The sequence below is a fragment of the Equus przewalskii genome, chromosome 6, assembly GCF_037783145.1.
Source record: "Equus przewalskii isolate Varuska chromosome 6, EquPr2, whole genome shotgun sequence".
Classification (NCBI taxonomy): Eukaryota; Metazoa; Chordata; class Mammalia; order Perissodactyla; family Equidae; genus Equus; species Equus przewalskii.
In genome coordinates, this window is record NC_091836.1 from 81,900,082 (window position 1) to 81,926,292 (window position 26,211).

Consider the following 26,211-nt stretch of genomic DNA (forward strand, 5'->3'; position numbering starts at 1 on the left):
CTAAGCATATCAGCTGCCATTGAAATCCTTTCTTCCCATCCACACCAAATGTGTCTAGAAGACCTGGTAGTCCTGCCTCTTGCGTCAGCCCCTTCTCTTGCTTTCTACAGGGTTACTTCCCAGTTCAGGCTTTCGTCTCCTCTCTCCTGACCTGTTGCTCTATTCTCCTTGCCTATCTCCCACTAGTCCCCTCAGTCTACCTTACTCTTCCAAAGCTCAGGAAGGGTGTTCAAGCATGCTGTTCATCGAGGACAGCTGATGGCACTTCCCATTGTCTGCAGGCTGCAGTCTAAACTCTTGGCCTGGCAATCTCCCGATAGCGAACTTAGCTTATCTTCTGCTATTCCTCTAGCTCCTTACTTCGTAAGCCAAGCTGGATAAGTACTCCCAATTGCTCACTCCCACTGAAAGGTCTATGATTAAATTGTGGAGAAAGGGCAATCAAAATTCATATAATGGGGATGATTGTTTATGAGTAACAGTCTTTCTTTCTCAACTCTATTTTCATTTTCATGGTGTAAATGACCATCTCTTGGCCCCTGATGGCCAGGTTTGGGTTCAGGTGCATGTCATTGTGACAACCTCTGGGTGCCCCTCATGTAATGTGGGGGTGCTGGGTATATTAACTAGGTATACCCAGCTCTGTAGCTCTCCTCTGGAGGATAGAGGGACCCCATTCGCATCAGAAACCTCTCATTTTCCTCTGAGGTAGAGAAATGAGATACAGACTTCATATTAAGGGAGTTTATGTGTAAATGGTGGCTTCCTCTATGTGACCTCTGTGGGCGGGACGAGATTAGATATGCACTGGCTTTCAGAGCTGTCGTAGACTTTGATCGCTCCTCCTGGAGAGTGTCTATGGCTTTTACAGGCAGAGTTGTACTGGAATTTTACCCTCCCTGTCCTTCAGCTGGTTTGTCCCTGAGCCAGACTGTCTGAAAGTTGGAGTGGAATACTTTTTCTCTTCTCAGGCTATCAGTTGTAGCTTAGGAATTTGTTACTGTCTGCCAAAGCCTTTTAGCCTGAAAACATGCTAAAGGCAGTACACATGTGGGAACTTACATTATTATGTGGATGCAGAGGGGACTTAAACTGGAGTATTCATATACGAAAGGACAAAAAGGGACAAAATTAAAAAGAACCCTTAAAGATGTATAACCACTGTGATCTGCCTTTCTTCCCCCCTAACTGCATCTCTTATACACCATGGGGTAGGTAGATTGTAAGCTCTGTGGGTACAGCAGTGCTACCTTTTGTCCTCCTTCCGTCCTCTTAGCTGTCCTACCGCCAAGTCATGCCCATACTGGGTGCTCAGTAGCCCTTGGCTTTAGAGAGTCTCTCTGCTCTTAGCACAGCTCTTGAGACGGCAGGAATGGATGCTGGTTCAGTGGTGTGCTCCCTACCTTAGCATACAGACTGTATTTTTTCTCCTCCATCATTTTTCCCCAAGGAAAACTACAGTGAATGTTGGTTTTGCATTCTTGGAGGAGTTGGTTTAGAATTCTCTTGGGCTTTTCCAAGAGTCCCTGCAATCCCAGCCTCTCTCCCACTTCCTGTGCTGCTCTCATAGTTGCTGCTCTTCTTGTAACTACTTGCGTTTACTGGGAAGTCGGCCAGTCTTTCTTTGGTTTGGACCTTGGAGACTAAGCTCTCAGTGTTCAGGGAGAAATGGAAGGTGGAGGATTGAAGGACACCAGTGCTTTTTGGTGTTCTCTGACTGCTTTTGTGTGGAAGGAACATAAAAATAGCTAGATCTCATCATCATGGTATCCCATAGCGTTATAGGATATTGGGCATTTGGGGAAACTGAGGCTCAAAAAAGGTTAATAACTTTCCCTAAAGTCAATGACTAGCTAATGCCAGAATTCTGGAGTCTGTATTTTCCTGCACTTCCCTCTTCAGCTGGAGGAGTCTGGAAGGATCTCTTCTGAAAATGTACTGTGACCTCATGAAGTATAAGCCTCAAGGTTGCGTGTGTTAAAGAAATGTGGTCTGTTTTCATCAGGTGCTGAATTCTGGTGAGGGAGCTGATCCTAAACCCTTCAAATCATTTCTACAGAGCAGAGAAAAACCAGCCAGACTAATGTTAATCACGGGAGCCTATTATAATGATATATAACTTGTCATAACACATTATAATATTACAGCAAATATATTTAACTCACGGAACATTCTCAGGGGGCTGTTAACTCCCTTTAAAACCGTGTTCCCAGCTTCTATAGTGAGATGGAGCTGCAGAGTTCTGTGCCGGCCGCCCCGCTGTTGACCAAGCCAGCCCTAGGAGGGTCCCTTTGAAAACCGCTGCGCTGTTGCCCAGGCGTCAAACTCTGGTTTTGTGCGCGCCTTGGGAGGGGCGGGAAGCTGAGATTTGAGGAGCGACCTTTGGCGGGCGCCGAGCTCCTGGAGAGTGGCAGTCGCAGTTGCCTCGGAAACCGCACTGCTACCGCATTATTACTGGAGGCTGGAGGCTCGGGGAACTTCCGGAGACATCCTTGCCCTGGCCTGTAAATTCATTCTAGAGAAATGCAGGTTGACGTTTAAGATATTTCTCTGTCATTTCTCATGCCTTCCCTCCTGGGTCCTCTTGGGCTCCAGAAAAGGGCCTGTATGCAGTTCCAGAACCACCGACTTTTATCTGCCAAGTGCATGTGAAGGCCACTTCCTTTCTTTCGTGCTTAAATCGTGTTTATGCCTGCCTGCCTTGTTCAATAAGTGAATTTCATATGGATTTAAAGTCAGGGAAGAGGGAATGGAAAAATTAAGTTATCAGATACATTGCACACCTTGATAGTGGCTTTACGGAAGTTAGACGTTTCTCAGCCTTTCCTAACTTTTTAGATTCTAAACTTTGTTTTTTATCCAAAATGAAAGGTTTGCTTCTTCCCACTCCAGTAAGATACTTTCAGAAAATGTCTCAGATGAATCTTCTTAAAGTCAGTCAAATTTCACTAAACTAACTCTCACTTGCCAGGCGTATTAGCAGTATTGGAAGTTGCCTGGCCTCCAGGAAAAAAAAAATGTTTTTCAGCTAATTGTTTATCTGGGAGGATGCAAATGGTAGTTTTAAGCCTGAAGTCATCCATCATGCCTGGCAGCGTCTATTGTCTCATTGTTGACTGCCAGCCAAGTGAGACTCTTTCTTGGTCTTGGGAGGGCGGTACATAGATGGGGCCCTGCTCAGTCTGTGTTCTCGAGGGGTCCAAGCCCTAGTCCAAGCCCTGGTCCGAGCATGGGTCATGCAGGGAGACCCATGGGTCCCCTCAGATTGGAAAGTTCACGGGTCCTTCTTCTGTGATGTCACATTAAGGTGGCAGTAATTCTGTTCAAAGTAGAAGTGATGGGACTTGTTCCTCAGTTCTTCCAGTGTCTCTGAATCAGTTAGTTTTTAAATGCATTTTTGTGGATGTAATAAAATACTGTTTATAGTCAGCTACAAAGTAAGTAATTACAATGCGGCAAATGAAATTCAATATAGCTTTCTCGTGGTTTTTTGAATTTTAATTAAACCAGTCTTAGAGTAAATTATAAATGTGGCTGCTTTTGTTGTGACAAGTGACATTGACAAAATATTAATCTAATGGATTATTATTCACAGAAGCTAAATGTCTTTTTGAATCTGTGGGATTTGAGGGTTTGCTTTCTGTTCTGATTTTCAGTGCGTGCTTTAAAAAACCCAGAGAAAAGAATAAAGTTTTAAAAAACCACATGAAATAAGAACTGCATGTATGGAATATTCCATCGTTGATATCTTGCCGGCCACAGTTGCGCACGTCTCTTTTATGGCACTGAAAAGCTTTTTTTTTTTTTTAAACCAGATGTCTCTGTGGTCACTTTTTTGGTATCATTAAAACTAGAGCTGGGATAAATAACCAACTGTTGACTACAAAGCCTAATATTAAAGGAATAATCAGTCCATGTTCCAATTAGATCATTTCCCTTTTACTTTGTAAATTACCTTGTGGTGGTACTTTAAAATGGCATTTTTGTGTGTGTGTATCGCTTTTATAGCTAAATTATCCAAGTTATTTGGAGATTCTTTTAACTTGAATTTATATAATTATCTGCAAAGTATATATATTTCAAGTATTTTAAATATTCAAAAGTGAATTTTTCTTTCTGTCAATTTATTTGCTTCCCTCCATCGTGACTTAAAGCTTTTCTTCATTTTAACATTTTGATGTTTAAGATGAATGTAAAGAATTTAATTACGAGGTCTTTTCATTAGTCCGGCGATAGTTTTTAATAAGATGGATTTCAATCCAAGGGTAAAATCTTTACATGTTGATCTTTTATGCTTTAAAGCTGACCTAGAATCCAAAGATCAGAGTGAAATCGGTTTCACCCCATAGTTTTTTCCTTCAATGCGTTAGAAATTCCTGTTTGAAAAGTAGAGCCAATTACTCTCTTTTTGTGTGTGTGTGTGTGTGTGTGTGTGTGTGTGGTGGGGTGGGGTGGTAAAATCATATTATTTAGTCAGTTTCCAAGTGTGATTGTTGCCTGTATTTTTTATCCAGCGATTAAGTTGTTGCCACCAGCACTACCACCACCACCATCATCAGATCGTGGGGGGCAAGGGTAGAGAAGGTGCGAGACAGTTGGTCGTAGACATCCAAATATGACAGCAGAATAATCTCTGCAACAATATGGCAGTGGAGCATTTGCTGACTTCAGAGTGCCAGATCAACCCCAATATTTTTTCAGGGATGCTAAACCTCTTGTAACTGCTAAATTGGATTTGTCACTGAATGAAGTATCAGCTGCTGTTGGACAAGGCCATAAAAGCCAGCCGGCTGGCCCTTTGTAGGCAGGGCTTACCCAACGATTGATATGTTTTAGCACTTTTGGGATTATTGTGATTAAGAGGAAACCATTCTGAATGAGAGAGAAAAGGGTAAGGACGCACAGCCCACAGCTGGTGAGCAGCATGGGTTTGCTGCTGAGGAAGTCACCATTATGGCTTTCTCTCGGTTCCTACCCTGATTGACGGGTATGAAATCTTTATAGGAGGAAGTGGTGTCCTTATTTCCTCCAGTTGCAACGCTCCCTGCAGGGCAGTAGGCATTTGGAATGTTGTGGACTTGAGAATTCGGAATGCTTTTAATGCACTCCAGCGCGCACATGCACACACACACACAGTGGCTAAATGTGTTAGTCTACACACATGAGTTAATTGAGTTAACGTACAGGGATTTCAGTAATAACAACAGAGTGTCCTCTTTCATTTCCCTGACTCAAAGCTCTGACACGCATTGAAAATACACCTCCATGTAGTTTGTGTCTGAATTGCTTGTATGTGTGTGATGGCTAAATAGAAACTGCACAGCCGGCGAATTTATCAACTCGAGCGCCTGGCTGAGCGTTTATTAAGTACGGGAAGCTTACCGTCTTTTTAGAGCAGGTTTGTTTTTAAGCACCACCTGCTCCTGGGAGCAGCAGAACTTTCGCCAAGGCAAGCCCCTCCAAGAGGCAGCTTGCTGAGTACATTGGAGTTTGAAGCGCCCAGTCCTTGCAAAGGCACATGGAATTGGTCACCTCTCTGGCCTTCCCAGGGGGCTGTGCCCGGTTCCTGCTCAGACTTTGCTCAGCATTCTGCACAGGAAAGAAGCCCGCTTGCCAGGTCCTGCAGAGTGTCTTTCCAAGCCTGTGAAAAGCACGAATCATCCAGCAGCAGAGCATGCTTACAGCTGGCCCTTTGCTAGCTTTGATCTGCGAATCAGGCCACACCATGAATGCCCTTATTGTCATGTTATGTGTACACAGTGTGTGAATTATTGAAAATAGGGAGGCCTGAGCCTCATCTGGTAGAGATTACAGTGCAGGCATGCTGGGCGAAGGTCTGTAATTGAAAATCCCCAGATGCTGTTTATTTGGCCTTTGTCACATGACCTGCTGCAGGAGGATTGTCTGAGCAAAATGTTGCCTGCATGGAGAGTGGAGGCCGCCCTCCCCCAGCCCCAGAGCCTCCACAGGCTCAGTCTGTACACAGCTTAAACACCTGCCCAAAGGATTTTTAAAGGCTTAAAATAGATTCACTCATAGCATTTAAATAGAGGGCATCTTGCTTGTTGGTTTAAACTGCTTAAGCGGTTGTTGACTTGTGGAACCTTCTATCCACACAAGCGTTTGCTGGATAATTTCACTCTGGGATATCTTTGCAAAGCAACCTTCAGGACTGGAGCCATCTACGAATAAATAGTTTGGGCTCTGCCTTTTCTTAAAAAATCAAACTTGAATGTGGTGAATGAGCTTGCAGATGAAGCCACATTGACTCTATATATTCCTTGTCTTTAAAAAATATTGTGGCTGCCCAGAATGTGACCCTGTGTTAGGTAGGTCATCTGCATTTTATCCAGTTTATTCTCACCTGTTCTACCTATGAGTTAGTTGAGATGTTTCTTAGAAAGAATGTTATCCTTCATGCAGGTGGCAGATTGAGGCAGGATGCTAAAAACTGAAATTGGTGAAAATCACAAGAATTAGTAACAGAGTAGATTGAGCTGATTTTGAAGAAGGTAAGGCTTTCTGTTCACTAGGGACTCAAGTAGCCTCTGAGAATCCATCATTGGCACCCTGTTTCTCAGTTCTGATTGGGGCTGCCCCTTGCATTTCTTGGAGCTTAGGAAGAGGAGAAGCTCCTGGGTGTCTCAGCATTTCCTGAGCTTTAAACTCGCCTGTGGGTTCCTGGAAAGCCGGAGCCCTGTATGTCCCAGTGCCTGCTGGCAGAGTGCTTTTCTGTTCTTCGTGCTCCTTCTCCCCGCCTCTCTTCCTGCCTCCTCAAAGAAGACATTGTCACTCCTGTGTGCCATGATGTCACTTCACGTATTTTTTCTCTCAAGAAGGGGCTAAAATCAGCAGCAGTGCTGTCATTAAGTAGCACGTTGTCAGTACTGTGCCAGGAGCTGGAGGACAGGGGACACTGGGAGCAGGATGTGGGGCCTGCCTTCCAGAAGCTCATGGTTTGTCAGAGAAGATGAGCAGAAACACACACAGGGAGTGTGCAGCAGGGCAAGCCTGTGCCAGAGGTGTGCGTGGAGGACAGTGAGCTGAGGGGGCAGAGCACACTGGCTGCCCAGAGTTGGGAAGTGCCATTTGCACTGGGTCTTGGCGGCTCAGAAATAAGTGTTCAGCAGATTTTGGCAGGACCGTGAGGGCAGAGAGAGCGAGGGGCGGGTCATTCACACAAAGGGAAGAGCACCCAACGTGAGATGACAGTGTGTGGAGAGTGGCAAAATGAGAGAAAAGGCAAAATAAGTGGGTTTGTATGTGTAACATTGCAGTTTTTTACAGGGAGAATATATTGCATACTACCTGGGTAAGTAGAAATTTTAAAGGCTAATAAAAATGGGTTGACTCTCCCCAATCTACAACTTAACTGAAGGAGAAAATCTGCTTTGCTTGATCACCGTCTCAAATAGAAAGCCCATTTCTTCGAACACTCTTTTCTCCCTAATGACTGGCCTGTACATTGTTGCCTTTGGCCACTCCCGGTTTGAGGTCAGTCGGATGTGGCTGGAGTGGTTGGGTCAAATGACAGAAAGCATGGCAACCATAGGAGGAGACATCTCTGGACTTTCATCTCAGACTGCGTTTCCTCTTATCCTTCTCACCCTCTGCCCTTCATCACTGTTGTGCAGCTTCTTGCCTCATTTCTCCTCCTAAACTATAAGCTCCCTGAGGGCAGAGAATAAGCATTATTCCAGCATGTCTCTTTACAGTGCCCAGCACACTGCCTTTTACATAGAAGATATCTTACTCAACAGATGTTATTGACCATGGGAGGGGAGTGCAGTGGGGCCGGGTTCTAAAAGCCTTGGAGGCATCAAGGGGAGCTGAGGTTTATCCTGTATTGAAGGGGGCAGGGGGTGAATGGAGAATTTTACAAATGGTGTTCTCTACACTTCAACCCCCTTCATGATTGGGTGGTGCCCCCTTCTAAGGTTTTGTTCTCATTAAGCACTTAGTAATGATCTCATGAGAAGCTAACTTATTGTAGAGGCTGTTTTCAGAGCAGCTGGTGTAAAGTTAAGGAATAATGAGCTTGGAAGACAAAGCTGGCTTCAGATCCCAACTCTGCCACTTACTAGTGTGGGAACTTGGGCAGGTTTCTTGACTTCTTTGAACCTCAGGTTCAGCACTTATAAAATAGGAATAAGGCTGATGTGAAGGTTACGTACACGAGTATGTGAGCAGTGCTGACACGTGGCAGGTGTTCAAAACGTTACTATCCGGCTTTCTACCACCACGCTCTGTCTCTACCTGCCATGTAATATTATTTCGTTTAGCTTAACCCCCAAATTTCAGTTTCTTTGGTTTGAATGCATATTTCTTATTGTTGTCCCTTATGATCATTGTTTCCGCATTATTTTTTAAAGAATTACTAAGTGCCTACACACTTAGATGTCTCTTCACCATGTTTTCTAAGCAGTGGCTAATCCCCTGTGAGTGTCGTTTTGACTTAATGCTTACGTAACTCCCCTTTGTATAGCTACTGCTGTAGTAGCTACGGAGTTGACACTTACTTCTTCTAGTGATAGTTGTGTTTTTATGCTAAGAACTAAATTCTGGAAATCCAGTGGGGGACATGCTGTTTATTGCGATGCCTGCAGCCTATTCGTAGACATAATTTTACAATCTGCCATAAATTATAGGAATTTTGGCCACACTTAGCCCTTGGCAAAAATCTAATTCCTGCTATTTTACTCAATGAAGAATCTATTCTAAATTAAACGATTATTGTAGCAAGTAAGTAGCTTGCATGATGCCCTCTTAATGTTAAGATATCACAATAAAGGGTACGTTTTACTTGGAAATGTTTATGGCCATATCATTTTGAAGATTTAGAGGGATGCAAAGATTTTTGATAACATTTTCAGTGTAGCATGGAAAAGATGTTCAATTTCAACATCACTGAAGATATGCCATGTGATATGGTGTCCAGCACAGAAAGCCCTTTTAACTTCCTTTAGGAGCTTATATATCAGTTCAAACCATGAGAACATAGAAACCAAGTGCAGTGACGTTACATCATAGTTATAGGACTGTTTAAATCACCTCGAGGTGCCAGGACCTTCGCATGTGTTATTGCTAATGCCTGCAGCCCCCTCCAGGGTAGGAGCTTTATTCCCATTATCTGAGTCAAAAAGCACAACAAAACAAAACATAACCCCAAAACCCAAGTCTGCAGTGTGGCCACCAATAAAGATTCCCCATTAAAGACCAACAGTTTTTAGCACTTTGAATGTGTGGATTTCACACTTCTCTAAGGCCAAATAATTAATAAATAAACAGAGTGTTCTTAGCAAAGTTTTTCATTAACAAGACTCTCCTGGGTTAATGTTGAGATTAGCTTTTTTTTTGGGCCAGGTCCATATTTCCGTGGCATGTGGAGGTTGGTGGGAGGAGGAGGGGTGAGGAGGAAAGAGCATGTGTTGGTCACACTTCTGCCAAGCTAAGAGAGCAGAAAATTTTGCTGCCTCTCGTTGAAATAGTGGTAACTACGAAAGGGCCTGTGGATTTCAGGTGATATTGGTAGTGCTGTCTGATTTACGTAATCTTTTTCTAGATCATTTTTTTCTGATATTCTTAATGTAAGAGAGCTCATTCATTCATTCATTCATTTATTGAAAACATTTATTAATTGCCTTCTTAATAGATACCACATCTGTGGCCAGAGAGAACTAGATAGATTCTTTCCATGGGGTGGTCACTATTGTGAAGTTGTGGCAGTGCAGCAGCAGCAGCAGGGCTGTATGCTCAGCACGAGAGGTTACAAAGGGAGGAAATGAGCAACTCAGTTTGGGTAGCTCTCAGAAGACTTCAGGGAGGAAATGCTTCAGTTGGGGCTTATAGGGATGAATAGGAGTTTGCAGGCAAAGGATGCAAAGGGAAAGAACGTTGAAGAGCAAGTGGTTGTACAAAGGCACAGAGGTGTGGAAAAGCATGATGGCTTGGGGAGCTCTGTGAGGCTCCTTGTGTTAGCCTATTCCTAGAGGGCTCCTCTATTCTATTAGGCTCAGGTACCAGGCTAAGGCGTGTGTGTTTTCCTTATAGAGGTCAGGGACCTATTGATGGAGCAAAGCAACATAATCAGATGTGGACTTGAAAGAAAGGTGAATGCCCATGAGATGAGGGGCAGGAACTATTGGGACTGAACACTCCCCTGAGAGCCTTGTAGGTAGGCGGTCTGTTTAGGTTGCTGTTGGGGGCAACAAGCTTAGGTTCCGTTAAATCCCATACACTCCTTAAGTGTGTGGGATACAAAGATCCTGAAGATAGATGCTATGTTTAAGGAGCGTATTGTCTGTTACACAAGGAACTCTCACCAGAGCCAGAATGTGGGCGTACCCTGAGCTGTGCAGAAGGGGGCGCTGTGGGCCCAGGGCAGAGCGGTGACAGCAACTTCCTGTCAGTCAGGCCGTCACCGTATACTAAGCTATTTGTTTCTAACCTACAGTAGCTTTTGATTCAGTTTGCTTTGCAATATTGTGGCCTTTCCCACCCACGGGTCTGAGAGGTGAGCTCCAGGCGCCTGGCTGGCTCGCTCTCTCAAGCCTCCTCACACGTTCTGTGCCTCCTGCATATTTCAGGTGGGGTTTCGTGGAGAAGACATCATCTGAGCTGGACCCAGAAGGATTTTGATTGATAGTCTTAAGGGGCATCACAACTCGGAACAAAACCTTAGAAACGCAGGATGGTGCAGGGAACTAGAAGCTGGGTGTGCATTTGGGTGGTGGTTTTACCATGGAGTAAGGTGGTGGTCGTTTGTCATGAAAATTTTAAAAAGTTAGGGCCAGATGGTGGGACAGCACTGAATACTATACTAAAGCAGTTTGACCTTTCAACTGTAGCAGTAGGGGGCCATTGAAGGTCTTGGAGCAGTCTAGTGGCTAAACCAGAGCTGCCTGCGTTTTAGGTAGCTGTGTATAGGATAGATTAGAAAGAAGAACTAGAGGCATAGAGTATTAAGGCTAGTTAAATTATTCATTAGAGGATTAAAAAGGCAATTGTATGGCATGTCTTTATTGCTTCATAGGGAATGAGCCATTAGAAAAACTTCATTCATCTTTATTTTCCTTCTAGAAATAATTAGAACAGAAAGAACTCTCCAACATAGAGGAATTGCATTCAGTACATCGCATTAGACATTTTTACTTGCTCGCCTCTTTTTGGCCCTTGTAGTCTAATATAAGCTGTCCCCCGCTAAGATGAAGGAGAACACGGAGTTTTATGGGGCCATCACTTGATCATGTTATCAGCTGCGGTTGACTGATAGGAGCTGCGAGAAGGTGGGACTTGAGTTATGGCCAGGCATTTGAAGGGGTGCAAGGAATAAGTTCTGACTCCCCAGGGTTAACACAGCCTTCCTCTGTGTATTCCTTCTTCTAGTGCTGTTCCTTCTAAGCCCCTGGGTGGATGCAGATGCAGGTTATTTCAGGGACTTGCCAGTGTTCACCTCCTGAAGGCCATCAGTCCATTTTGTAAAACTTTAGATCAAGAACATGCAGTAGCAGTCCCTGACAGCCCAGAACGGGCTGCCTGGCCTTTTCTGGTGATTTTCCATGTTGGTGATGGTTTTTGGTCAATGATTTATGCTGGGGATTAACCGAGACACTGGTGTCTAAACTTCCTCGTTGGCTGCACTCTGGGGCTGCTTAGAATGTTCTTTTTCGTGAACTTTCCTTTCTCCTACATCTTAGCTTCTCCCACTCTGGTTTCCCATTGCCCTCATTCGGTCATTCATTCCATCAGTGTGTACTTACTGAGCACTTGCTGTATTCTTCGCATTGGGGCACAGTGATGAGCAAAACCCAGTCTGTGGTCTGTGCTCCTGTGGAACTTCCTATCTGGATCTGGTGGGGGCAGGGCAGGCGTTTATCCTGTAATCATTCAGATAAATGGGGCCAGGCAGCTGTGACTGAGAGACGTGGGAAGGCTAGGGTGACTTGACCCCATTGTCGTGGGAGAGAGTCCTTCACGGGTGTAAGCCCCTGGAAGGCATGGATGGCATCTTTTTACCCTCCTAATACTCACACATTGCTTGTGCTTGTAGGTGCAGTGGGTGTCTGACAAGTGGGTGGCTGGCCAGCTTTGGTAGACCTGCTTTTTTCCCCCCCTGTTGCTAGGACAATGGCAGCAGTGTGGAAGAAAAGGTTAATTATTAACTCCTCACACTTTCCTCTGGCAGCGTGCGTAGATATAAACTCCCCAGATATTCAGGGGGACAGGGTCATTAAACATCCCCATTCTGTAGACCTCTCCCTAGCCAGTGACACTTGGCTCTCACGCTGTCCCTTACTCCAGTGCTTTCTGGTGGTTGACTTTCATACCCTAAGATATTTTTTTCTCTAGATGAACCTCAGCTGATAAAAACGGATCTGTGGCTGGGTGGCTGGGAAGCATTTTAACACCGTCTTGTAGAATCTTGCCTGAGAAAGTCCTTTGTAAACCATTCTTTCATTGGGCTGCTGGTGTCAGAGGACAGAGCCGTGCCCTGTGGTGTGGTCGCTTTGTGGAAGGCATCTTTCTTTTCTTCTTCCTGCTGGGTCATCTTTTTCTTTTCTTTTTTCGCTTTATGTTTATGGTCCTGGATGTGTCAACCTGGATTGTAGGGGATGCAGAAGCCCCTTTTCTGCCCCTAACAATGACTCACTTCACAAACGTTGGGCTGCCTGGGAAGGGGAAGCAGAGAAAAGATGAATGACGTTGGTTCTTGTTCTCAAGGACCTTATGATCTGGTTGGAGCCGTGACATGTACTGACATGATACAAGGCAGAAAAGATACGAATCAGCAGCGGAGAAGCCCAGGTCAAGGGCTGTGGATATTCAGGGGAAAGAGGAGGCCTTGTCTAGCTGGAAGGCTCCTGAAGGACGAGGCACCTGAAAGGTGGGCAGAATCCAGACGTGCAGAAAGGGGCGAGGACAGTATGGGAGCTCAGGGTGTTAACAAGGAACATTCTAGTAGTCTAGTAGTGCTGTTGGGCTGAGTTAGGGTTTGTGAGGGGGTGTGGAAGACCCTATGGTTGCAAGCATAGCATCGATGCCTGTTTGATACAACTTTGGTCTAGCAATCAAGAGAAGTTTGAATTTTCTTTCTGAGTCTCTTTCTTTTAACATGGGAAAAAGGTGTGGGGAATACTTACATATCCCTCCCAGGGCAAAGAGGGCCAGGGGAGGTTTCCTCAGAGTGCATTAGCTGGAGCCCCTGCCCCAGCCCCGGGCCATCGCAGCCCTCCATGCTGTGCGTCTTCCTTAGGACTGGCTGCAGCCCCGAGGAGGAGGTTCCATTTGTTACTTCTTTCTTTGTGGCTCCCTGACTCCATTCAATTACAAAGTGGCTCTTCCACTGTTAAAGCCCAGAGTGTCTCTGGGCTACAATTTCTAGCCACAGACCCTGCATTTGCTGTGCCTCAAACATGACCTTGAGGCCACATCCCATTACACACCCAGCCCACAACAACGTTAACCAGTCTTCTGTCTGGGTAAGGCAAGCACAGTGCAAACTCGTGCCTTTCTGCCGGAGTCTCTCTCTGTTGCCCCTTTACCAGGAAATTTCACGGCAATCGGGATGCAGGAGAAGCCGATGATGGGCTCGCTTTCAACTGTGTTGTGTTATTTAGGAGAGAGGAAAAATAAAACAAAAACTGGATTGCAGGGCCTAGGGAGGATCACAGTATAAAGTGGAAGGTCAGGCTGTGTTTGTCTCTGCTGGTGGTGCCTGCTGCCTGTGGGAAAGGCGAGAACTGTAGCTGCAGAATCTCTGATTAAAGAGGTGATCAGATGTGCATTTCTGAAGGAAGTTTTCTGCTACAGAGAAGCTGCCATATAATGACACTTAGTGGTGAAGTGTGACATTGCCACTCAGCTCTATGGGCAGTTACACGTCTTTATAGAGAAAGACGAGGAAGATGAGTCAGGAATGCCGTGAATGCTGTGAGTATAGAAACTGGAGGCTCCCGGGCTCAGAAAGAAAGAGTGCGCTGTGGTCTAGGGAGCTTCAGGGTCAGCAGGCATGGTTTCTGAGTGTCCCAGTTTCCTGCTTATATATTTAAAGAAATGCTGCTGCTTTGGTCTAAAATGGTCTTCAGCCTACCTGCCTCCACTCTGCCTGTCAACATCCGTCTTATCACTTTAGTTAATGATATGCATTCTGAAGGATTTGGGGAGCAGTGTTACCATGCCTGCAGCTGCAGCAACAACAAAATAAGATGGCTTGGTGGATGGATCGAGGAGTGGAAAGACTTGTGGTAAAGCAGGTATGGAAAAAGTGGATGCAGGATCCAGGTGGTGGGTGTATTGTGTTCACTGAAATTCTTTCTGTAAAAAACTTCTGTGTGTCTGAGATTTTTCGTAATAAAATGTTGGAGAAAATGTAATCCATCCTTAACGGCCTAGCTTATGTTCTAGTATTTTGGGGGAAGGCTTGCTAGATTTCCCAAATCGTCTGTGACTGATTAGCCATGGTATGACTAGAAGCTCTTTCATGGCGGTAGTCATCGTCTTCCCTGTCGAGCTGATTTGCCCTATCTCATCCCTTGTATTGGACGGTGAACTCCTTGTGGCAGGCAGGCTGTCTTCTCTTCACATCCCTGATGCAGCAGGCAGCCCTCAGAGAAGGCACAAAGGAGATGGTCCCCGTATGACTGTAAGATTGGTTTGGGAATGCCGTGATTAACTTTAAAGTTAACTTTGTTGAAAGTCATTTTTGTAATGTAAGGTTTACTGGATCAAGCACCACCATATGTGTGTGTGTTTCTGGGGGCAGGGGGGCGGGTTAGAAGAGAGAGTTAGACAAATGTGGGTTAACGTTTCAAATACCCAGCGTTCTGATTATGGCTGCAAAGTCAGACTGAGGTGCAGACCGGAGGCCCACTGCCAGTTACATCAGTGATGGCTGTTGCTGCTGAGCTCCCGGTCCTCGGAATTCTGCACACTAGTACCACGATTTAAGCCCAGGACTGTGGACTGTGTGGATCCCCCTCATTTGCAGAGGGCGCTCTAGAAATATAAACAGGACTCAGGACATCCTATCAGGGTACTGACAATTCATTCAGAACCTTCTTGATTTCTCCAAAATATGTACAGCCCCAAGCAGCCAAAAAAGATAGTCCAAAATTGTTTGGAATGGCATGCTTGTTTCCAATGGGTAAGCATATTTTAATTCTGGGAAGACTTAGAATGGAAAATGGAAGATTTTAATAGAATCAAAGTCATAGTCTTAATATTTTTTAATAAATTTGTGCATAATTGATATTTCATGTAATTATTTAAAATAACTTGACCCATGCAATAAGTTAGCCTGTATTTCCAAATTAAAATGTGCAGGGTTAGCCCCGTGGCCAAGTGGTGAAGTTTGCATGCTCCGCTTCAGTGGCCCAGGGTTTCCCAGGTTTGGATCCTGGGTGCAGACCTAGCATGGCTCATCAGGCCATGCTGAGGCAGCGTCCCACATGCCACAACCAGGAGGACCTACAACTATGTACTGGGGGGCTTTGGCGAGGAAGAGCAACAACAAAAGATTGGCAACAGATGTTAGCTCAGGTGCCAATCTAAAAAAAAAAAGTGCAATGAAGTAATTGAATTAGACTTAATTTTTGGGAGCGTTGAAGTCTTACTAGATTTGTAAACAATATTAGAGCATTGAAGGGAATTTATTAGGTTTCTAAGAGTTGTTAAGAGAAAGTTTTGTAAGTTAAATCAAACAATTCTAATATTTAAAAGAATTAAATGCATTCTAAATTAAATACATAGCTTTAAGTCTTTAAAAGAGTTTAACTAGGTTTATAAAATGGATCAAACATTAATCAAATGGTCCTTTGAAAATGATTGTAAAAATTGTAAAACATGTGAATTGAACTTAAAACTTAAAGATGGACTAGGGTCTTTAAGTATATTTTTTAAATAACTTAAATGGAATGTACATTTTTAAAAATCAGTTAAACAGGAATAATATTTTCTGTGTACCAAGCCACCCTCACAGTCATTAAAAAATTCACGTGAAATAAAATGATTAACACTGTGTTCAGGTCACGGTAGATGCTTAGTGTTAGTTGAATTTGACTTTAAAATCGGAATTCGTGATATTGCTTATGGTGAGGCAAGAAGAAACTCATTGGACCCTCAGATTAATCACTCCTTGTGGCTTGAAACACGGTATGAAAGAAAACACACAGGCTTTTGAAAGGTGATCCTGCTCATGTGAAGAGCAGGAACGTGAGAGTTATGATAAGCCTTCAGTGAAACAATGGCTATAGTGTAGCGTTCAGTTCCTGGTAGACCTCAGCGAGAGCCTGTTGCAGAAGTGGTAATCTTCAGACGTACTTTAATTGGAGTTTTACGTTGACATTGTTTAACTCCAAGGGGTGCTATTTGCATAGACTACAGGGTTCTATGGTCAAGTTGTCTGTCCTGGATATTGATCTCATCCATTCAGCCAAATGCCCCAGAAAATTAAAAATGAGTTACACAGGTTGTGTGTCACACATACCAAGCTATTCCGTCTGCTTTCATAGAAATTAAGCAAGTATGGGGGCAGAAGATGTATTTGCCATCTGGACACGGTTCAGCTGAAATTGCATGTAACACAGAGCCCTGGATTTATTTCATCTTGGCCACTCAGGCAGCCCTGAACAGGGTGCACGGTGAGCCCCGAGCTGGAGGATGCTTGGCTCGTCTGCAGACGTTGTCATTCAGGTCTGGCTTCTGGTAATTAGGCACTCCTAGCTGGGCTCTGCTGTCGGCGAGCCTTTGAGACAAATTGCAGAATCTGTACAACCATCTGAGAGATGGAGAAGTAGACCCGATGACACTACAGGGGAGATTGGCAGTTCTCGAAAGTTTGAAAGAGAATGCTTAGAGAAGCAGTCCTCCAAGCTGAATTTAGAGGTCCTTTTTCTGTGGTTAAAGGTCAGTTCAGTCACAGAATTGGGATCTCAGAAGATCCTGACAGGCTGGAATGATAAACCTAATCTAACAGGATGAAATGCAATAGAAATAAACGTTAAGGTTCTGCATTTGGATCTGAAAATCCCGACTATGCATGAAAAGACTAGAGACAGGAGTAGAAATGTATCTGAGGAACGGCCTATATGAAAAAGATGTAGGAGTTCAAGTTGACATAAATTGACAGTTTTTTGTGGTCCCCCCAAAATCTAATGCAGCGTTAGGCTGCATTAATAGAAGTGAAGTATTTAAGATGAGGAAGGTGACAGATCTGCTGGGACTTGTCATAGCAGGAGCATGACTACAGTTGTGGGCTCCAGGCTGTGAAAGGCAGATAAACAAAGGATGGTCACAGGATGGATGTGGGAGTGTTCCAAAGCTTGTCACAGGTAACAGAGGAACAGGGAGGATTAGCCCGGGTCCAACTGCAGGAGGACCTGAAAACTGGCATTTATATCTGAAAGGCAGTCAGGTGCGTAAGGGACTAGCCTTGTGAAGAGAAAGAAGAAGAATCTGGGGATGAAAGTTACAGGAAGCCCCAAATAAGGAGGGTCTTTTTATTCTCAAATATGTCTTAAGGTGGAATGGGCTGTTTCCTCAGTTCTGGAAGTGCTGGCTTAGGTTTATAAGGACTTTGACTAACTCGATGACCGAGGCACTTTCCAGCCCCAAACCTCTACGATTCCTTTGCCTTTCACTGGTGGCTGTAGCCTGCTGCACAGTCCTCACCCAACAGGTGGTGGCAGAGCCGTGATGACAGGAGCGTTCTGGGCAGTGATGGGAGAATCTTTAGAATTCTCAGACAAGATTTCTGTAGGGATACTCCCTCGCCGGTCTTTGGTGCTGCCAGTTCTTGACTTGGCCAGGGGAGCTCTGGGGGGTATGGTTCACTCTCTTCACCACAGGCGGTGCTATGTCCTCATTTATTCTTTCTGTGTGCCCCGCAGTGTGCTGGGTGCTGGGGAGGCTTGGGGAATGAGACAAAGTTCTTGCCCGCTTCAGGAAGGCAGTGTGTCTGAGGAGTAAGACAGCAAACACAAATTACACGACTAGCTATCCAGTTTACCATGTGGACCTGTGTCATGTATGAGTGGAGTCTTAGTTAACGTAGTATCTTAGTAACGTATTTCTCTCTTAGCTTCAGGGATGTATTTCCCCGTTATCTTAGAGTTCCGTGAAGTCGGGTTATCAGTTGGAGACTTCTCAGTCTCTTGGTGGGGTAGGGATGGGAGGTATTTGTTTATATTTTAGGCATTTTCTTTGCAGGGGGGCTATACAGCTTTGAGGAGGAGGTCGATTCATTTTTTTCTCACAGATGCAATCTTGTGTATAGTTAGTTACTAGTGGGGTGACTACCTTCAGGGGGCTCCGTTTTCATGCTGTTAGCTTCTTATGATCGTAGGGTTTCCGTGGCCACCACAGTTCATTCTCTTATGGCTGTAATGACTAACTGGAGTTAACAACGAGTGGAAACCTGTGTGGGGAGGGATGGATATGAAAAATGAGAGCAGGACAGAACTGAGTTTGTGTGCTCCCACACTAATCTTTGTATTTGTTGCTCATACAAGTGACCACCCATTGAGGTTCGAGCATGCAAAGAAACAAAAAGGCACAATTTTAAAAGGCACATTTCTATCCTCCATTGCTGATCGTAGTTCATGTTAAATGCCGTTTGTCCTAATTTCCCCTAGTAAATATTTTTGCAAACAATTGTGCTGTTTTATTTTCCTTGCGTTAATCAACTTATATCTGCAACTTAAAAATTCCTGATTCTGCATTCTATTCTTAGCTCTCAGAGGCTTTTTTTTTTTTTTTAAGTAACCCATCTTATTGTAAATTATTCTTTCTTTCAGGTAGGAATGAATTGATAGCCAGATACATCAAACTCAGGACAGGGAAGACGAGGACCAGAAAACAGGTAAAATAACCTCCCTGGAAATTGTGCATGTCAGCGAATGGCCCAAGGAGGCGTTTTGGCTGCAGTGGCTGGCTATGCTTTGGCTCCTAGGAGCCCCCAGTTTTTGAGTTCCCTGAAAGGACGTCAGTGTTGTAGGTGATTTGAATTGGCTCAGTTTTCACTGTTCATCATTTCAGTGACCCTTTATGATGTGGTCTCCAGAGTGCTTTTTATGCACGTTTGGGAAAGTTACGCTGGTAAGGACAGTGTATGAACTGCTCCTTTACTGTGTTTTCAGACTTAAATTTCTTTCCCAAGCTATGCATCTGCAAACGTTGCAGAAGCTGCAGATGCAAAGACACTTGAAGTCATGAAATTTGGAGATTTTACGCATTGTAAAATCCTGGAACAATGACATATGTTAGTCATGATTTCAATGAAAAAGTAACACCAGCAGCCGTGAGTGTTGGCCTGAATATGATACTGAATGATGTGCGTCCAGGGAACTGTCGCTCCTTAAGCTGTGGCTTTTTGTCAGTAGCTGCTGTGACTGAGATGAAGTTACAACTGACATACTTTTGTGCAGAGCAGCATCGGGAATTTCCCTCTGCCCTTTGTCAGGGCTCCGGCTCGCCTCATTCTTTCTGATGTGTGAAGCAGCCCGAATCTCTGAGCCAGTTCAGAACTGGAATGGATGAGAAATGAGTATTTAACTCAAAACAGAAAAAGAAAGAGAAAGGGGGGGAAAAAATCAAACAAAGCTCATGGGTGAGTTGTTAACAGAAAAAAAATTATTTTTTAATGTTGACCTATGCTGATTGATCTGGCATGGATGTTAGAAACTATAATCAAACCAAAAGCCAAGCTCAGCTGTGGTCGCGTTCAGCCTGAGCAGCAGGTTCCAGTTCTCTGTTCAGTGATGAGTTGTTTTCATGAGTGTTTATGACGGGGGAGAGCTTTTCCCCAGGAATGCTCCCTGTGCCCCAGCCAGGAGCCTGGCTGCTGAGTCAGCACGGAGGGAAGTGGCCTTCTGCCAGTGCTCAGAGGCTGGACATTGTCTGTTCGGTGGGTCGGGGAGCCCCCCCCTCCTTCCCCCAACAGTGGCCCTCATCAACTCAGAGAATCCCATAAGAACAAAATTCAGGTGAAAACAAGTAAAAGCAGGAGCCGGATGGAGGGGTGAAGAGGATGAGGGAGTTCCTGCTTCTCTGTACTTAATAAAGAAATACAAAAGCAAACAGAAAAAAAATTAACAATCGAAACTCGAAGACAAAGTTAAAGATGAAAGGATCTTTTATTCTCATGAATCTTGTTCCTAGAGTCGATAGAGTGTTTGAAATGAAGTAGTTGCCTCGCAGTGTGGGTTGCTGAACTTTTCCGTGAAAGGTTCTCCATTTCTGAAATGGACAGATCCAATTCCCAACATCCTGCAAGTGCTGGACCTGGGCTGTCTGCTGCTCTGTGAGCTCTGGTCACGTGCCCACCCCTTCACTGGGGGACTCTTCTAGATTTAACCAGGTCCCGCTGGAAGAGAGGCAAATTTGTTTACCCAGTGGAATCCTTGTCTCTCAGAAGCCAGGCTTGGTTCGACTTCCACGCCCCGGCGTCCTGGGGGTGTTTTTCGGCAGCGGTTGGTGATACCTCTCCAATGTGAATTTGTTGTTCAGCAAATCCATGTGGTTTTCAACCCAGATTTCTAACAGGATGGCTGGCTGGCTGTATTCACACTTTTCGCTTTGTAATAATATGCAAATCCACTTGGCGCCCAGTCAATGCCCAAAAGAGTGGAAGGATTAAAGATATTTATAAGGGGGGGAAAAAAAAGCTCTGCTAACTGGGTCTTTCCATTTCTCTTTGAGATCTAATTTACATGTCAGTATTATTTTAACGTTTGCTACAGAATCCAGAGCTCTTAATGAGATCAGACTACAACCGACAGCTTCAGCTTTTTGATTCTGCAGAATGTGCTAATTTATGGATAGTCTCTTCTAAATTGAGAAACAGGGATTTTCCCACCCGATACTGAGAAGCGATAAATATTTTCATTTACCTCTACCCCCACCTTTTTAATTTTATAAGGAAGGCAACCCCGCTCTCCCCCTTGCATCCCGTGCCGCTGATTTCTTCCCGGTGAGAAAACGAAGATTAGCCCAACTTTCATCCCGAATCAAGTCACTGCAGTGATGACCCAGTCTGAAAAGCTTAGAGCAGCGCTGGGGGCTTGGTGTCTGGCTGGGACTGTGTATTCCTAACTGCAGAGCTTTGTTGAGATGCAAATAACCTCCCCCCCTCACCCCCACCCCGAACCCCCCCCCAAAGAGTAGCAATTTTATATTTGATTTCCTTTTTTTGTTTTGTTTTGTTTTGTTTTGTTTCCCCTCATAATCCCGAACAATGTAGGTGTCTAGTCATATACAGGTCTTAGCAAGAAAGAAAGTTCGAGAAATTCAAGCCGCCATTAAGGTACGTCTGGCTTGCCCAGTTGTAGGGGGCTTTTCATCTCCATGGTTACAGGCTTTTCCTTTGTTTTCCTCCCTTCCCCTACCCTGCAGGTGTCTAGTCACATTCAGGTTCTTGCCAGAAGGAAATCTCGTGATTTTCATTCCAAGCTAAAGGTATGCGCTTTCCTGCTTTTTGGCTTGTGGTTGCTATGCATCTTACTTCCTGTTTTCCATGGTGACTGGTGAATGCCTGGTGCTGGGATTCTTGTAACCTAGTTTCCTCGCATGTGAGAGCTGTTTACATTTCTTTGTGTCTAATCTCTCTGTTTCTGTACTAGCCTCACATTAAGCTCAGAGTGTGTGTGCGTGTGTGTGCGTGCGCGTGTGTCCCTAATAACAATGCAGATGCAGCAGAGAGCTGGTCTTGATCACTTTGGGCACAGAAACATGATTTTTTTTTCTTTAACCTTCAAATATCCACCAAACAGAGAGGAAAAAAAGTCCAGAGATGGAAAGTTGGTGTAGAAATTATATTTAAGAAAACACCACTTCCAGAGTGGTCATCGTGAAATTAAGTTTTAAAAAATATTTAGAGATTATTTTGTGCTTTCAGTGTATTTTCAAGAATACTTATGAAAAATACATCTTTTTCATGTAATTGCTCATGTGTTCTTCCAACACGGAGAGTGTTTTCTGACAGATTTCTTCCACATTGCTTAATATTGTTTTTTAAGTGTATGGCTCTCTTATTAAAAAGGAAATTCCAAGTGAGGCCTTTACCAAAAAAAAAAAGATGGCTCTTAGATGAGAAAGCTCTTGATCAAATCTATGTTTGCAATTCCATGTATGCTTGAGTTTACTTGAATTTATTTTCATACGCCTCATTTTTCAGTCTCTTAAAATGTATTTCGTAGCAAAAATGGAGGCATGGACAATTTTTATAAATGTAAGTTCTCCCTATTTCTCTCCTTCCAGAATTTGCAGTGAAACTGACATGACTTTTTTTTTCTGTAATGCTGTACTTTAGAAGTGCAGAGCAGTTATAGTTTGCACAGAGGAGCTTCAGTTTATAATAAAAGTGAATTTGTAGCCCATATTGTTGCCTTCCCCACAGGCCTTTTTTTGTTCTGTTCTGATTTTTCTCATAGATTCATTATATTCGTGTTTTTGTTCTAAACCTAAAGAACAGAGTGTAGTTTCCCCAGCGCTGAGTCGTGAACACTTGGAGCCTTCCCAGAGTCCTCCAGGTTTTTGTAACGCAAGCAAGGCTGGCTGCGGAGTAGGACTAGTGGCTAGGAAGGAGCATTTGGTGCCCCCTCTGCAGTGGGCAGCATGCTGGCTCGCTCGCACGTGTGGCTGATGGTGGCTGGCTTTTAGCTGCACTGGCTGAGCAGTTGGAAGACTAAGATAACTTCCTAGATCCTGCTTTTTAACCAAAGATGCAGTCCTCTCTATGTGGATGTAACTTCCCCAGTGTTTGCTCAAGTTCTGACTCTGTTTCTAGTTTCTCTGAGCTAACGAATTAATGATGTACAAAGAAGTTTACAGACATCAATTTTGTGTTTCCCTCTGCGATGTTATGAATTGCTCTATTTCTCCACTGTCTGTGTGGTTCCTCTAGACTGGCCAGGGCCCACAGCCCTAGACCGAAAGACCTATGAGTGATGAATAAAGCTCTCCTGTTCAAAAGGGACCCCTGGGGATGCAGGAAGCACTCATTTTCTCATGTGGTGGTTTTAGGAATCTTCCTCAATAGAGATAATTTTGCCATTCTTTTATACTTATACATGTACACAGACACGCAATTGTATTTGTGTTTGTTCTTAAGAAATAAAAAGAAGACTTTCCCCTCACTTTCAGCCCTGGCCCACTCTCCTTTGGGGCAGACACAGGGAGGAAGCAGAAAGGGCTCAGAATTTCAGCTCCAAGAAGCACCTCCATCTTCTGGCGGTTCCTGTCCTTCCTCCCTGCCACATTGTTCTTGGGAAAATGGAGGCCTTTGTTCTTCCCATCAGCTAATACCGATCGAGTGTTCCAGGCATGGCGCTCTTCATGCTGGACAGTTTACAGCCAGCCCACTCTCCACAGAGCTGGCCTTGTGAGGTGGAATGCGAAATATATGGCACTGTTGGATAAGTGTTAGCCAAAAGAGCCGAAATAAAACGTGGAGGGAATCCCAGGGACGAGCTGCGCGGAGAGAGTGCGGCTGTTTGGGACTGAAAGACGGGAGTCAGTGTAGTGCAGGCCTTGCATGTTCCCTCAGTTACGTGCACTACCAAGTAAGTCCCATTATTCAGGCTTTGAGGAATAATATTTAGGAAACCAGGGTTCCAGGAGTTTCATTGACTTGGCAAAAGCCACCCAGCCTAGTAAGAGTCAAAGTCAGGATTTGAACTCAGATCTTTCTGAATCTTAAACCACTGCCCTTTCAGGCAGGGCTTCCTCTAGCGGAGATGGGAGAATGTTTTCGAGCAGAAGGCTTCACGCCAGTGCACACTGTAGATAACCTGGATCCCTCACAACCCTTGGATCCAGGCACACAGTCCTTGGTACCAGCCCTTTCCTCAGCACCCACAGTTTAGAAGTAAGATGAATTTTTGACTTTGAGCCCCTGGTCAAAATGTGGACTTAATTTGTGATTGACTCTGTGGTGATCATCAGTACCTCAGGGGGTGATGTGGTCCTAGCTGCAGAGCTGCCATGTCACCACCCTGAGGGCATTAGGCCAGTCGAGGAGACAAGGCTGGCTGTCCCCCGCCTATGGAGACGTTGCTGCCTTGACCTCCCACGGGCATTTTACATAAGAGATGCTCTCCCTCACCTTCCTAACCCTCTGTTACCGAGAAACGGGCTCAGGTCTCTTGGCCTTGGAGAAGAGGTAGATCTCGCCGCTCCACCTGCACTTTCTTGTTCAGCTCTAGAGTCTAACAGCACATCCATGGGAGGCAGGGATGAGCGTCCTGGCTGAGTTCGTTGTGGGGTCAGGCTGATGGCCTCTTCTGCTTGGCCTACCAAAATAACTAGTGAGATACACTTGCTATGGAAAGCGGAAGTCATCCCGACAGACCCCAAGGATAGCCTCTGGGTGGGTGGTGCGGGTGGAAGGAAGTCTCCAGACTTGCCGCAGATGCTGTGCTTTGCCTGGGAAGATGGAGCAAGGCTTCCTGGAGAAGGTGGCTGACGACTGACCATCTCAGGACCTGTCCTTGGCAGTGTGTGCCTCAGCCAGGCTGCTTGCCATTTCTCTACACGCTCAGAAGTCAAAGGATTTCTGTTTTCTGGGGTAGACAAAGGCCTGTGGCCCTCCTATGAAGACTGAAGCCAAGCTTCATTTCCCTGCCCTTCCTTGAAGTTTGAAAAAGTGCTTTGCTCATACCTGGGGCCACTGCCACTTGTGGCTTCCATGTGAGGCCTCTTGCCTATAAGCCTCTTTTCACTTCCTGGAGAAGACGTGGTAGAATTCTTTAGAATAGTGGTTTTCCAGTCTTTTTCTAAGCAGCAGAACTCATATTTCAGATTGAAATCGTACTTGAAACCTTCAGTATAATAAAAGAGTAAAAGCTGTTTTAATTGAAGCTTCATCCTCTCTCATCCTTAGCAGTGGCCTCTTTGGCTGTTCTGTTGAGTAAGGTTTGAAAAACCACACTGCTTTAGGCAGAGGGAAAAGCAGACGACTGCCTCCCAGCCTTTATGGGACAGCTCGTGTGTCCCGTGGAGAGCCCACGTTTTCCAAGTTCTGCAGCCCGTTCTGCCATGTTCCTCTGAAGACAGCTCACTTGAGAAGAGAGTGGCCATTCTCATATCATAGTTGTGGATGGGTCATCCCTGCTACAAAAGTCATGCTCCGGAAAATCTATTCGAATAAGTTTCAAGGGTCAGTGTTATGCTTCTGCTAACTGCAGTGATGCTCAAGGTGCCTGTTTGTGAGCCAGAGCACCCCAAGATGTGTGGACTTGAATTTTAGCGATGTCATGTTTTATTAAAAGCTTGAGATTTCTATGTAGATTTGAACTTTAAAAGTACAGAAATGATTACTTAATTCAGTCCCGTATGCTCTAGAGCTTTTAATAAATATCAGGCACAGAGCTTTAAATAAGCAGAGTCTAGGCCCGGGCCCTGTGGCCGAGTGGTTGAGTTCACACGCTCTGCTTCAGTGGCCTGGGGTTTTGCTGGCTGGGATCCTAGGCGTAGACCTAGCACCACTCATCAGGCCATGCTGAGGCGGCATCCCACACAGCACAGCCAGAGGCACTCACAACTAGAATACACAACTATGTACTAGGGGCTTTGGGGAGAAGAAGAAGAAGGAAAAAAAAAAAGATTGGCCACAGATGTTAGCTCAGGTGCCAGTCTTAAATAAACAGAGTCTCTGTTCTTGAGGAACATTAAACTTTTCTATTATTTTTGGCCACATTTGGGGAAAATACAGTAGTCCGCCCTTATCCACACGGGATATGTTCTGAGACCCCCCCCAGGGGATGCCTGAAACTGCAGATGGTATAGAACCCTATATACATATGCACACACACTGTTTTCTCCTATACATACATACCTATGATAAAGTTTAATTTATAAATTAGTCACACTAAGAGATTAACAACAATAACAAGTAATAACATAGAACAATGATAACAATATAATGTAATAAAAGGTATGTGACTGTGGTCTCTCCCTCAGAATGTCTTATTGCACTGTCCTCACCTTCCTTCTTCTAGCCGTGGTGGGAGGTGGTACGGTGCCTTTGTGATGAGATGACGCGAGGTGAATGATGTGGGCATTGTGAGTTGGTGGTAGGCCACTACTCATCTTCTGATGATACGTCAGAAGGAGGATCATCTGCTTCTGGACCGCAGTTGACCACAGGTACCTGAAACCTCAGATGAGGAGGACTGCTGTACAAGATTTCCAGTAGCTTGTCCCCAGCCAGGGGGCTCT

The 26,211-nt window shown here is 44.7% G+C and overlaps 1 protein-coding gene across 18 annotated transcripts in view; it reads left to right on the forward strand.

The window, feature by feature from the left end:
* TEAD1 (TEA domain transcription factor 1) overlaps positions 1-26,211 on the forward strand; it is a 252,806-nt gene that overhangs the window by 158,335 nt on the left and 68,260 nt on the right. For 8 of the 18 annotated variants that reach the window (XM_070626392.1, XM_008521742.2, XM_070626385.1 and 5 more), the window contains exons 3-5: positions 18,792-18,856; positions 21,236-21,298; positions 21,388-21,450. In XM_070626392.1, coding sequence (XP_070482493.1) covers positions 18,792-18,856; positions 21,236-21,298; positions 21,388-21,450 — 191 coding nt within the window. The remainder of the gene's footprint in view (positions 1-18,791; positions 18,857-21,235; positions 21,299-21,387; positions 21,451-26,211) is intronic. The other 10 variants (XM_070626397.1, XM_008521744.2, XM_070626388.1 and 7 more) reach the window with 3 other exon arrangements.